Here is a 14852-nt window from a genome sequence, read left to right on the forward strand (position 1 = left end):
TTAACAATGTTAGACCAACTACCAAGTAAACCTAATTATTTTTCTTCACCCTGTTTGAGTGTCCCACTGCTGGGCAAAGGCCTCCCCCTTCCCTTCCAAACCCCTATCGGCGGCAAGATGCGACCAGTCGTTTTCAAATAACAGCTCCATATTCATTTAAAATTATTAACATGGCCTTACTTGATGCCGGGATAATCTGTACTAATATCGAAAATAAGAGGTATAATAATACAAGATCTCTAGGAAATGGAAATTATCTCTTTTTTCTAGTATCTATGAAGGCTAGAAATTGTATATAAAAGTTTAAAATAAATACACGCATTATTTTACAAAGTTCTTTTATTATAGGAAAAGTCTCCTTAAAACTAGTGTGTACAGTAAAAAAATATCATTCGTATTTATAAAAATGTACAAATAAATTCTGTGTTTTGTATAATCGAGAAAAAATATTTTCCTATGAATGCTGACATGTTTTTTTAAAGTAATTTTTTGTATTAAAATTAGATCTGCACAATGTTAATTTAGTATGATTATAAAATTATCATCAGGCTAGCCTTTCTTCCAACTATGTTGGAGTCTCCCAGTTTCACCGGCTGCAGCTAAATGCCAATATTTTACATGGAGCAACTGTCTATCGGACCTCCACAACACAGTTACCTGGGTTATAACACGATACCTTTGGTAAGACTGGTTGTCAGACTTTCAAGCTTCTGACTACTGGTTACAAAATTATAAAGTTATTGTCTGAATTATATGAAAAGAACAATTTTTTTAAGGATTTTTTATTCTTTTTTTCTTGATTATAAATAACACGTAATTTTTCTTAAAAATACAGGTAACTAAGAGTATTTCGTATTTATTACATTTATTTTTTTATTTAAATTAAAATTGGCAGTGTATCTAATTGCATTTCGAAAATATATCAATAATTTTTTTACATTTATAATTTAAAATGACTTACATTTAAATGTACTTTTTATACGAAAACTTGTAGGATATTATTATTTTGTATTTTTTAACAAAATAATCCGAAATTTTATACAATTTTCTAGTTATATACAATTTAAGCCAATATGTGTCGTTAAAATTTAATTTGGACAGCAAAAAAGTAAATCAATATTATTTTTTTGAGCCCGAATTTTGAACTATCATATTTTTCAGTGACTTTGCTCACTTTTCTTTTTGATTCCTTATTCAGCCAATTTTTCTATTTATTTCAATTTTCTAACTTCTGTCATAGGCCGTCTTCTGACACCCATCTTATCTAAATTGTAATCAATCATTTTAATTTTGAAAATTTCATTTAGGGTGAAATATGATGTGATCTTTTTTATGACGTAAAGCCGAAATAATCTGTTATTTAAAAGGAGACATAAATTAGGCTAAATTTCACGGCTAACGGATAAGTGTCGAATAACTTATTTGATAGATAGTGACAGCAAATGTTTGAAAACAACTGTCAATATTTCATCTGATTGGCAAACCGATACTTAGTAGTGGTAGTGGATAAGTATCATTATAGCTTATAAGATAGATTTTGTCATTTGTTTTGATACTTTTAATGTCTCTTTATCTAGCAGATAAATTATCTGACACATACACAGGCTGTGAAACTGTCCCTAAATATTGTATTGAAAAAATCAATGACAAATATCAGCAATTTTGGTTCCATCTTCATTTCAAACAATTATTTACATACCCTTTCTAAATAACAAAACTATTTGAAACTACAAATGAATTTTTCGGCAAATATTCCTACAAGTTTTCATAAAATCATCAAAATATTTAATAAAAATCTACCATGGGCCTGTAAAACAGTTGTCTTGGGTACCTTTGGACCGCATCGTCCTGGTACACGAGTCTCTGAGGATGTAGGTAATATGATGAAGGAGTTCTTATACTAACTTGGGGACGCTTTCGGACCTGAAAACTGGAAATATCTGAAGCAGCGAACTGAGGTTCAGGATGCAGGTTATTTCTGAACCTTGAAAACGTATAATCCCTATCAGCAGGTACTATAAAACCTGAAGGAACCCTACTCGAAGGTACACTAGGGTTTAAAGCTTCATTAAATCTAATATCGTAGTCATTTTCTAAACTGTCCGCTAGATTTTGTTTGATGGAAATATTTTCAGGAATCAATGGCGGCTTGCCGGTCGCTGTATAAGGCTTCGAAATTTCAGGTTTCGGTTTGATCTCTTTTTTATAAGTGTTTTCAGGTCTGTAAGGCTTTTCAGTGGCTATAGGAATGGCTGTTGCTAAATAAGGTTTTATATAGTCACCGGGAGATAGGGTAGATTCTAATTTTTCTCTTATTGCTTCATATTGGTCGTTGTAAACTCTCAAAACTTTTGAAGCTAATTTTTTTGCTTTCGGATCTAATGTTGATGGGATTTCAGTTGGAGCTTCGGTCGTTGTTGTTGTTGTACGTCTTAAAGTTGTTGTTCTAGGTGTTGTTGGCGGAGTAGTCGCAACAACTGTTGTTGTTTCTTTCTTTTTATCGTAATCGATATCTTCTTCATCATAATATTCATATTCTTCTTCTGGTATATATGTGGTTGTTCTTTCTGTGGTAAATGTTGTTGTGGGTTGAGTAGTGGTGACAGTTGTTGTTGGTTTAGTAGTAGTTGTTGTTGGTCTAGTAGTAGTCGTTGTTGGTTTAGTAGTGGTTGTTGTTGGTTTAGGAGTGGTTGTAGTAGTAGTAGTAGTAGTAGTGGTGGTCGTGGTCGTGGTAGTGGTCGAAGGTTTTTGGGTGGTGGTAGGTTTAGGGGTGGTATTTATAGGTGCTGTGACATCCCTCCCAGCTACAGGCTGTAAGCCTCGCGGGAGGTATGGGCTGCCACCCCTAGAGGGTAAAAAAGGACGCTTAACAACTTTAACGTTAGGCCTCAAGTCTTTTATCTTACTTGTGACGTCCTCTCCTCTCGCTCTTTCTCTTTCTGTCTCTTTCTTCGGCTCCTCATAGTCATAATAATCATCTTCAATAGGTTTCTTAGTCCGTTCTTCCTTAGGTCTTTGATTGTAGGTATATTTTTGTGATTTAGGAGCCGGTTCATCGTAAAATTCCTCCTCATAGTCTATCGGTCTTTTGACCTTTCGTTTCGCCGTATAGTGAGGTCTCGTCGGCTTAAACTTTTCCTTCTCAACAGGCTCAGGCTTTGGTCTTTGCTGTACCGTTGTGGTCTTTCCAGAAGACGACGGTCTACTGGTCTCTTCTTCTTCGTAATCGTAATATTCATCATCGTCTACTTTTGGTGGTGATTTTGTTGTAGTGACGGTAACGTATTCATATTTTTCCCTTTCATTGATAGGAACTGGTCTTTTGATCTTGGGAGGCATTCGTGGCTGACTGAAAAGACCATGTCCTGCAGGTTTTACGAGACCAGCAGGCTGTTCTGGTGCTGTAGGTGGTTCTCTCTTCTCTTCTCTCTCATCAGCGTAAGGTCTTTCCTTGTAAGGCCTTTCTTCTCTGTTCCTGTATGGACGGTCTTCTCTGTACCTCCTACCTTCAGAATACCGGTCTTCTCTAGGCCTTGGAGTTCTTGGCTTTTCAGCTTCTTCTCTAAGTGGTCTTCGGTCTCTATCAGGTCTTTCTCTGACCTCATCTCGTGGTCTTATTTCATCTCTGGGACGTATTTCATCGCGTGGTCTAATTTCATCCCTGGGACGTATTTCGTCACGTGGTTTGATTTCATCACGGGGACGGATCTCATCTCTGGGGCGAATTTCATCTCTGGGGCGAATTTCGTCCCTTGGGCGAATTTCGTCCCTAGGCCTTATTTCGTCTCGTGGCCTAATTTCATCTCGAGGCCTTATTTCATCTCGTGGCCTTATTTCATCCCTCGGTCTCGCCTCATCACGCGGCCTATACTCATCCCTAGGCCGATATTCATCTCTTGGTCTTTTCGGTCTTTCGGGCCGGTCTTTCTGATCTCTCTGACCCGCTCTAGGCCGTTCCTCTTCATACTGGTCTTCTTCCTCATCTCTCGGTCTAGGACGCCTCCTGTAACCAGGTCTGCGGTCTTCTTCGTCGTCGTATGGTCTTCTCTCGGGGTACTGCGGTCTTTTGCCTGGTCTTCTGTCGTATGGTCGTCGTTCTTCGTAATCGTCTTCCGGTTCTTCGTCTCTAGGTCTTGGACGACGTTCGTATCTGAAAGTTTTGAGATGAATTTTAGTTTTGTCTGAGGACAGAGCTTTAGGATTGAAGAATCTTAGTAAAAAATTCCATATAATATATTATAACATAGCTGACCCGCGCAACTTCCTTCAACCGTCAAATTTTTCCCCGCTTTCGTAACATTTTTTACTGGTACTCTGCTCCTACTGGTCGTAGCGTGATGATATATAGCCTATAACATTCCTCAATAAATGGGCTATCTAACACTGAAAGAATTTTTCAAATAGGACCAGTAGTTTCTGAGATTAGCGCGTTCAAACAAACAAACAAACAAACAAACAAACAAACTCTTCAGCTTTATAATATTAGTATAGATAGGTTTCCCTTTTAACCTTTATGTGATTAAATTTTTGGCAATATATATTCAAATAAATACTTGTAGTTAGTTTAGCTTAATTCGCAATCCATAGCATTTATAATTTATATATCGTAAAATCTGTTTCGTTACTTAATTTATAATAGAATACGGCGAGTGCAACCTGCGCTGAAACGTTAGGCATTTTAAGTGAAAATGCGTGTTCGCGTTAATTCCCGTATTCTATTATACATTAAACATGCAACGCGAGAGTTTAAAAGTTATGTTTCGTTACTTTCCAGGATCGGGATCCATGTATTTCGGACTATTGCTGACTACAATCATGTCACTAACCTTCACTTTTATTAGTTTTTCTAGCACGACATAATATATATTGCATTAACTAAGTATACAGTAGTCTAATTTCTTGTCATGGCTTAGTGTCTACGAAATACATTGTTTATATGAAATACATAGTTGATGGTACGAACCTGTCGTCTTCGTAGTCATCAACTGGTCTCTTCTTCTTCCCTGGCCGACCACCTGGACGCGGACGAGGTCTCCTTCTGGAAGTCACGGAACAGAAAGTTTACTAACTGCTTAGATTCAAAAGAGTTATAATAATGAGCTCTTCTAAGTAATATCCTGTCCAAGTATAGTCTGCGTCTGATAGTCACCGTTTTTTAACCCATGACTGTTCCACTACTGGGAAAGGATCTCCTCCCGAAAAAAGGAGAGTGGGGGGGTAGGCTTTGAGTCCACCAAGCTCGCCAAGTGCGGGTTTGGCATTTTGCCTACACATATCATTTTGGCTGAACATTTGTGATTTGGTCTAGGTTAACTGCGCGTCTGGCGCAGTGGTTTCCCTCGCCGCAATATATAGCGCCACGTGTTGTGGGTTCGAATTCCATCCGAGACAAATCTTTGTGTGATGAGCACGTTTTTAAAAGTATATAAGTATATTTGATTAATCTGTATATAAGTCTGATATCTGATTTTAATTTGGAACTAAGGAATTATCTTGGCACCAGATAGCCGTGTGTGAGTCGTCCAATAATATTTAATCTTTATATATATAATTCTTCTGTAAGTGTGTATGTCACTGAACTTCTCTTGAAACGACTGGACCGATTTTGATGAAATTTTTTGTGTGTGTTTAAGGGGATCTGAGAATGGTTAAGATTCACAATTTTGTCCGCTGGACAATGTTTTTTCAATTAATTTTTACAAATTAAAGACGTGTAGACAGCACAACAGGCCGTTGGGGCAGAAAGGTTCTGGAGTGGCGACCACGAACCGGGAAACGTAGTGTTGGCAGGCCCCCCACAAGATGGACCGACGACCTGGTAAGGGTTGCCGGAGTCCGATGGATGAGGGCTGCCCAGGACCGGTCCTATTGGCGCTCGATGGGGGAGGCCTTTGTCCAGCAGTGGATGATTCCCGGCTGAGATGATGAGACAGGACAACGTCTGTCGGGTCCGCTAGTATTAACTTAAAAATTAAAAAGAGACCTGTAAATAAAATACCCACCTATCTTCATAATCATAATCATCTCTCTCATAGTAATAATCGTCGTCGTAGTCATATCGGTAGGCTGGTCGTCTACGCGGTGGTCTGGTGGGACGTGGTGTGGTGGTGGTGGTCGTGGTGGTGGTGGGCGGTGGTGGCGGCGGCGCTGTCGTTGCGGCTTTGTATAGGGCTTCGTTTCTGCAAAGAAGAAATGTTCATTATCATTAATCGTATGGTTAGTGGCCAACCTAGTGTCAAAGTTGTTCAAGCCGCCCGAAGGCCTTTGACGTGGCTTAACGACTGTTATCTTAAAGTCAACAACCGGGACCGACTTTTAACGTGCCCTCCGAAGCACAGAGACGCCCAGTTCAAATACCACTATGCGGTCACCCATCTATGGAATGACCGCGCCAAGGTTTGCTTAACCCAGAGATCGTTTACCGAACGGTGAGCACAACTAGCTATGGTAATTTTATTCATACACTAGATGACCCGCGCAACTTCGCATGCGTCACAGAAGAGAGAATGGCTCAAAATTTTCCCCGTTTTTGTAACATTTTTTACTGGTGCTCTGCTCCTGTTGGTCGTAGCGTGATAATATATAGCCTTCCTCGATAAATGGACTATCTAACACTGAAAGATTTTTTTTAAATCGGACCAGTACTCCCCGAGATTAGCGCGTTCAAACAAACAAACAAACAATCAAACAAACAAACTCTTCAGCTTTATAATATTAGTATAGATATATTTTTTTCATAATTTCTTTTAAGGGATACGGTAGACACGATCGAAACATAAGAATAACAAAACAAAGAAATAAATAGATTTCCAGTCGACAACTTATGTCTGCAAAATGTTGATTACGGAGAATTCCGTTTAATTCTAATGTCATTGACAAACAAACCGCAGTCGCCATTTTGGGTTCTTCAATCGTTGACGTTTGGCGAAAATTATGTTTTGGACAAGTGTTACTATTGCTACAGCAATTGCCGTGATTGCCAAAATAGCAAAATTCACCCGACCAAGGCGGGTTTTCGTCTAGTTATCCATACTAATATTATAAATACGAAAGTTAGTCTGTCTGTCTGTATGTCTGTCTGTCTGCTACTCAATCACGCCTAAACTACTGAACCAATTTGTATGAAATTTGATATAGAGATATTTTGATACCCGAAAAAGGACATAGGCTATAATATATCATCACACTACCACCAAAAGAAGCAGAAAACCAGTAAAGGATGTTACAAAAACGGGGAAAAATTTCACCCATTCTCTCTTATTGGACGCAAGCGAAGTTGCGAGGGTCAGCTAGTTATATTATAAAGTTACGTCCCTTATTTTTTGATTACCTGGACTTGCAAACAAAACGACAAACATGCCTTAACGACTGTAATCTTAATTTACAACAATCGGGACCGACTTTGAACGTGCCCTACGAAGCAACGATGCTCAATTCAAATACTATGCGGTCACCCATCTACGGAGTGATCGCGCCTAGAGTTGCTTAACCCAGAAATCATTTACCGGCCGATGAGCGCAATAGGCTATTCTCTTTTAATTTTCATCGTCTAAATAATTATTTAACTTGCAACTTCTAAATAAATTACTTGACATATACCTTTAATATAACTCAGTCATATAATTTTATTACATTACTCATAGGAACCTCTCTCTTTGAAGATGTGCTAACCTTGGTGCAGGGAGCGGAGTGATTGTTCCGTCGTGATATGTCGAATCTAGATTTAGTATTACTATTTTATCATAAAATATACAATGTATTTTGCATAAGAGCCAAGGATCATTCAAAATACGGGGCGAATAAATCTCCTCGGCAAAATAGTTTTCTTTATTATCTTATTATTATTTATTTTATTTTTATGCGAATATTATGTCTGAGGCTTCAGTAATTTTTGATGATATTTGTTTACAGTGTTAAGTGTGTCACAATACACAGGCACACTCTCATATATTCATGTTTTTCAAGCTGTTTTATTGCTAGACTTAGAAAGAAAAAAAAATACCTATATGTCATTTTTGTTTCTCTCCAAATTTATGAGCAGAAAAGGTTTCAGCATAAATTGAGATTCGAACTCGATATTTTTACGTAGCAGTATCATTCACTCAGCAAACAAACTTGGTTACAACAGTAGAATATGAAACTCATTAGACCTACATTCCACTCTACTAACAACAACAAAAACTTGAAAGACCGACTCTTTGCCCCCAAGTCCTCAATATAATAATCTCATTCACTACTATCTATCTATCTATCTAATCAGCCCGTATCCACCCACTGTTGAGTGAGGCCTCCCCCTCAGCACGCCACTTTATACGGTCCTCCGCTTGTCTCATCCATTTCGGCCCTACACATTTAACAATGTCGTCCGACCATCTAGTTGCAGGCCTTCCTTGAGACATTCACTACTACTGATCCTAAAAGAACATAACCTAAAGAGTAGACCATGAGACCAAAAGGTTACCTGTTGTAATAATTGGGCGAGTTCTTGCAGTCTACTTCAGAGACGAAGTGGCAGATGAAGGTCTTCTGGTCGAAGGCTGTGTAGTTGGCGCACAGGAAGTCATAGCGGGTGCCGAATAGACAATGATGGTATACCTGGAAAAAGAAAAGACGAAAACGTTCAGAATACAACATCTATAATTGCGATGCTTGTTTCTAGCCCAAAGCAAACACAGCAATTCGGTCAACCACGTTAGATCTTTTGATCTTTTGGGCACGTTAAATCTACATCAATATTGATGTATAATTGTAAATATATAAATGTAATTAGAAATATCGTATTTTAAAAAGAAGGAGAGGATCTATGTATCCTAACACAAAAAAAATTCACAAGGGCTGCGTGTGAGAGAAAGCATTTCAATGATTGTGTTAGTTCTTATATTACTTTAAAAATTTAAGAAAAATATTATGCTGTTAATTACTATAGTTTATGTCAACTACTGCGTTTACAGAAAAATAAAGACTGGCAGTAGTACACGCAAAATTATAAAAAAATTCACGACATTTCCATTAAGAAATAATCGGCTAAAATCGATAAAATTAAAAGTCCTACAAAGTTAAAAGTAAGTTTAAGAAAAGAAAATGTATAAAAGACCTCTTAAACGGCAGTAACATACAGTAGTATCACTCAGAAAACCCTTACCTGACACTTATGCGGTACTGAAGCATAAAACCCATCATGCAGTCCATCGCACTTGAAGTCTATCGTCTCGGGCTTGGGCACGGTCTCGTAGAAGGGGTACCCCGACAGGTTATACCCATTCAACTCCCGAGGCAAGTTGGGGTCAAAGATATAGTCATTTTGAGGTATTCCGGTCAATTTTCTGGTGTTGTTCTGGGCTTCGCTGCCTTCAGCTGTTGATTCGGTCTGTAAAGAAGAAAGGGTATGTTAGAAGAAGAAGTAAGAAGAATGTAAATGGATAACTACACGTCTGTTATATAGGAAAGAATAGAGGTTTACAAAAATATAGTACTATTTTATGTGAACAATGTTCCTATGTTCTAGGGGACGGTGCTACTACCAAATACTAAGTAGGTAGCCAAATTCAGGCTCAAATTGGCTTTCTTTAGAACCTTATTAATTAACTGAATGACAACTTGCATTACTCGGAAAACGAACTCATGACCTCGCGATTAGCAGTTGCACACAGATTTCAGAGGCAGTCAGTTCCGAAAAATAATTATAGTAATATACTTAAATAAGGTTAACGCAGAGGATTATATTATTCCTACCTATTTATCTGCTAATGGTACGAATGTCATAGATACGCAACATTTTACAATGAGCTTAAAAATTATGACCAAGCTAATTTAAACACCATAACATTATTAAAGCAGGCAAAAAATAAGACAAAACAAAAAGCTTCTTTTGACAATTGAAACAAAACTTTTTATTTCTAAATGTATTGACACGATGAGATTATTAGTTTTGATTGATGACGGCGACGAGTGAAAGAGCCTCCGGAAACCCATCATTTTCCACACCTTGCTACCGTCGCCTAACCTTGTCAACCTTCATTTACCCATAAAACAACACGATCATTCTGGAAGGCGGATACGACATTATGTCCCGCGACTGTCCAAGGTCGATGACTTTTACATCGGGTCGTGACGTCACACCACACGTTAATGATATTCGTACAGTTGCATTGATTTATTAAGATTTGTGTTAGTAATTAACCTCACTCTTGCATTGATAATACAAGAAAACACTCCTGATTTACCCGAAGATGTAGGCTTTTTTTAAAACCCGTTACTGTCCCACTGCAGGGCAAGGGTCTCCTCCCAAACGAAAGAGGGGTCAGACCTTGATTCCACCACGTTGGCCAAGTACGGGTTGGGGACTTTGCATGCCCTCAATAAAGGTACTATACAAATTTTAAGGCATGTTAGGTTTTATCACGATGTTTTCCTTCACCGTTAGAGCAAGTGATAATTATTTCTAATACACACATAACTTGGAAAAGTCACTGGTGTGTTGCCTCGGGTTCGAACCTGCGACCACTTGCGTATTAGGTGCCAACTTAAAGCACTCATCTGTCACTATATTTTATAATGGTGTACATAATATACCCACGATTCGCCGTATATAACACTGGTCGTGTGTTATCCGTCCCACCGGGCTATGAGAGTGAAGGAATAGAGAGTATACCTGTGTATTATGCACATACTTGGACACTATAGACAAAGTCTTGGTTTTGATGAAACTGCCCGTTGAATATCAGCCAGGAGGCACAAAGACATTGCAATAGACATAAATAAATAGTTATGACTACATAGCCCTGAGTTGATACACTTTCCAATATCGTGCACCACACAATTATAACCAAGGATTAAAGAATTTATTAGTAGTTAACTTCCGCCAGTTATACCAGTAATTTGTAGGTAAAAAAAGTACATTACATGTGTATACATACATACATACATACATACATAACATCATGTCTGTTATACCTATGCCTAAATTCACCTATATATACGTTTTGCCATTTACAAGTCATGACTAACCATGAGTTAGTTGTAGTATAATAGGGAGCGAGCCTAATGCTATATAGCGGGTACGTAACCAAACTCCGAACTACTATTATGATAAAAAATTTAAATTTGAAAAAAGTCATGGGACTTTATTCGACCAATGAATCGATATCGAGACTTTGTCATCGGCAGAGGAGCAACACCTTGGTAGTTTAGTGGGTAGGCCTTCTAGACCTTCTGGGTGACAGAGCCCCACATACCCCTGCGCTCTAACTGGGTTATAAAGGTCAGATAGGCAGTCGCGTCATATAAATCACTTGTATTCAGCTGCATCCGGTGATGCTGGAAGCCGACTCCAACACAGTTTGGAAGAAAGTTTGACTGCCTCCGTGGCGCAGTGGTTTAGGTCGCCACGCCGAAACCACTGTATCGGGATCGTGGGTTCGATTCCCACACGGAGCAATTATTTGTGTGATCCACAAATAATTGTTTCGGGTCTGCTTGTGCTTTGTGTGCGTTGTTTGTATGTTTGTAAAAAGTCCCCGCGACACAAGAGCAATTCTTAGTGCAGGAGTTGTCTTTAAATAAAATTGGCTAGGCTGATATATAGTTAGTTTCTATAATGGTGGAGTCTTACCTGTGGTCCATCTTCAGGGGCACTGGGTTCTTCAGGAGCTGCTGTAGTGGTCGTGGTGGACTTGGAGAAGATGAGCGACGTCGCCTTCACGGCCGATGTGGTGGGGAGCTCGGTAGCTAAGAGTACGATGGTTATACCTGGAAATTTAAGAATATTGAGTTAGTGATCAACCTAATTTAATAATCTTCTATAATAATAATTTCGTCAAGGGGTACGGTAGACTCGATCGAAACCTTATATGAATAACAAAACATAAAATTCGAAATTCGCCGAGCCAGGTTTCAGACTCTAGTAAGTATATAGTAAGTATATAAATCTTGTGTCATAAAGTTTGTGGTCATAGATCTTCGAACCTGTTATACTTTTTTGAAACTATTTGAGAGTGTTTAGCAAGTTTAATCGTAGGATACTTTTAATACTATCGGACGATAAATAGAAGCTCGCGGCCGGTGTAACATTTGCCAAAACGTCAAGCAATCTAAGATATAGTGTATCTTCGCCAATAAGACAAACATTATTTTGTCTGATTGACAAAATAATAGCAGGTTATCTAGTAAGAGACTGTCACTACTTATATATGTACATTTATATATGTATGCATATAATAAATTATATCTATTTATTACAAAAACAATTGCTTTACTAACTTACACGTGCTTAAAGTTTGTATACGGGCGTCACGTGAACCAGTTAATTATCAAATAAAGAACCTCTTCTCAGTATCGCACCTAACGCATAATATTAATATTTTCTTACAACACACATCCTTCAATATTAACAAGCAATTATCCTCATATTCTCAGAATATAGGTATTTATCAGTCACCTTCGGGTTTTTGGAGATAATTATAATTATTAATAAAGGAAAAAGTGAATAGTCATTTGTGGTCGAAATTTGGAGAACTATATAGGTTGGGGTTTTTAAAAAGATCCCAATAATATTATAAATGAGAAAGTTTGTGAGTATGTTTGTATGAATGTTTGTTACTCTTTCACGCAAAAAATACTAAACCGATTACGATGAAATTTGGTATTTAGGTAGCTGAAGACCCAGAATAACACATAGGCTATTTATCTCGGAGTTCCCAAGGGATCGGGATTTACACGGGAAGGGTTTCCACGCGAACTTAGTCGCGGGCGGCCTCTAGTAGGTCATACGTAATTTAGATTAGTTTTATACCCAAGCACGGAGCAAAATTCTATCTTAGCAATATCATAAGTATTCTAAGAAATGAACTAACATCGTTTATATAATGCAAATTTTGACATTTGAAGTTTCCACATCGAATCCTTGACTTTTCAATAGAATTTCAGTTATGAAACCTCTGAGTTTATTATCATACAAACGGTTTAATAAATCTTGCACAAAAATGTGTAAATTTTTCCATTAAAATATGGATATGGAGGCAAATATGCGACTAATATTGTTAATGCGAAAGTTTGTGAGTGCGTATGTATGTATGTTTGTTACTCATTCACGTTAAAACTACTGAACGGATTTCAATGAAATTTTGTAAACTTGTTGTTTATTTCCTAGATTGACATATGTTACTTTCTACTCCTACAAATTATGACGCACGTTTGAAATCATGGGACATAGAATCCTATTTTGGGCGCCATGATCTTGTAGCAAAGTTTTTGTTTTGATTCGACAGATGGCATAAGTAGTACTTAACTTACTGATTGAGGAGCCAATTAGTTTAACAAAAAGTATTTTAGACACGCTCAGTATATTGGTAGGTTCCTAATTTTATCCTTAAACTAAACATTAAATATTATTTTCTTTCTTACTATTACCTTACCCAGTTCTGGACTGCTATTTTAAAAGGATTATCGATAACGTGTAAAAATTACCTTTTGACAAAATTCTAGAAAACTAACCAATTGCACAGGCCAATTTCAAAGAAACAGAAATATCTGGAAAAATATCGAGAAATTAAACAAAACATTTTATACAGTTATGGGCAAGAAAACATAGTCTAAATTTATTTCAATTCTAGATAATTTCCAAGGTGAATCACTGTAGGTATAGAACTAAATTTAGCTAATTCTTCCTCAAGTCTGACCTTGAATTATGTATTAAAATTCAAGTGACATTATAACACAAACACCCATTTTAAGAATTCGTTTGTTTAGACTTAAATTGTGTCAACCACAGATATTTAGGTATTTGTAGATTATCTAAAATGTTATACTAAAACTTGCACGCCACCCGCGGCTTTTTCCGCAAGGAATGTAATTCCTTTCAGGGTGGAGTTTCCAGAAAAGCTGTACTAGTGTTTCCCTACATTTTTCAATTAACACACATGCCAAATTTCAGCTTCTTGCATTCAGTAGTTATAGCTGTGCGCGCTCGGAAGATCTTTTATGTTGTTTGGAAGGTTATTTCGTTTTTTTTGTGGAAATAAAAGACATTTTAAACAACGTATAGTCAGCTACTGAGCTTATAAACATAAAATTTAATATAAATATACCTTAGAAAGTGTAGGAGCACAAAGAGTGGATTTTTGAAGTGATATTTCACGCGCAAAGCTGCGAGAAGAAAAGAGTAAGGGATGAAAATTTGTCCGCGAGTGGAGCTACGCGTAATATACATAGGTATATTAAAATTAAGGTGCCTTTGTCTCACCCTATTGATATTTAAAATTAAACCTAAAAATAAAGCAAAATTAAAAACCACCTTCATGTATGTCACTTAGCTATAAAACTCCTCTGCACAACCATTTAAGGATTTCATGATGTAACGTTATGTAAGATGGTTGCTATAATATATACCTGTATATAATGTATATATACTCAAGAGATACATCGTAATGTGTTATATAATGACATTCAAGGTTAGGGCATGTACGACTGTTGATTACTGGGCTTTTCCAAAGGCGTTTTGTAATAAGTATTGCAATTTTAATTTTAACCTATTAATGTCCCACTGCTGGGCAAGGGTCTCCTCCCGTGATGAGGGAGAGGTAGGCTATGAGTCCACCACGCTGGTCGAGTGCGGGTTGGGGACTTTGCATACCTTTAAGAACTGTTTTAAAGAACTCTCAGGCATGCAAGGTAGCATCACGATATTTTCCTTCACCGTTGGAACAAGTGAGTTATGGGAACGTCATTGGTGTGTTGCCCCGGATAGGAACACTCGACCACTTGCATCGGAGGTGCACCCCAGTTACCTGGTGAATAACACGATACCCATCGGTCAGACTGATTGTCTGTGTTTAAAGCTTCTTACTACTGTTAAC

General features: G+C 37.6%; 1 protein-coding gene across 5 annotated transcripts in view; it reads right to left on the bottom strand.

Moving 5' to 3' along the window:
- Positions 1 to 321: 321 nt before the first annotated feature.
- Positions 322 to 14852, bottom strand: part of LOC142984677 (uncharacterized) — a 63178-nt gene continuing 48647 nt past the window's right edge. For all 5 annotated transcript variants that reach the window (XM_076132431.1, XM_076132432.1, XM_076132434.1 and 2 more), the window contains 6 exons: positions 11612 to 11748; positions 9143 to 9367; positions 8462 to 8595; positions 6003 to 6179; positions 4964 to 5038; positions 322 to 4150 (listed from right to left, as the gene is read on the bottom strand). In XM_076132431.1, coding sequence (XP_075988546.1) covers positions 1786 to 4150; positions 4964 to 5038; positions 6003 to 6179; positions 8462 to 8595; positions 9143 to 9367; positions 11612 to 11748 — 3113 coding nt within the window. In that variant the 3' untranslated portion in view covers positions 322 to 1785. The remainder of the gene's footprint in view (positions 4151 to 4963; positions 5039 to 6002; positions 6180 to 8461; positions 8596 to 9142; positions 9368 to 11611; positions 11749 to 14852) is intronic.

The sequence above is a fragment of the Anticarsia gemmatalis genome, chromosome 27 (assembly GCF_050436995.1).
Source record: "Anticarsia gemmatalis isolate Benzon Research Colony breed Stoneville strain chromosome 27, ilAntGemm2 primary, whole genome shotgun sequence".
NCBI lineage: Eukaryota > Metazoa > Arthropoda > Insecta > Lepidoptera > Erebidae > Anticarsia > Anticarsia gemmatalis.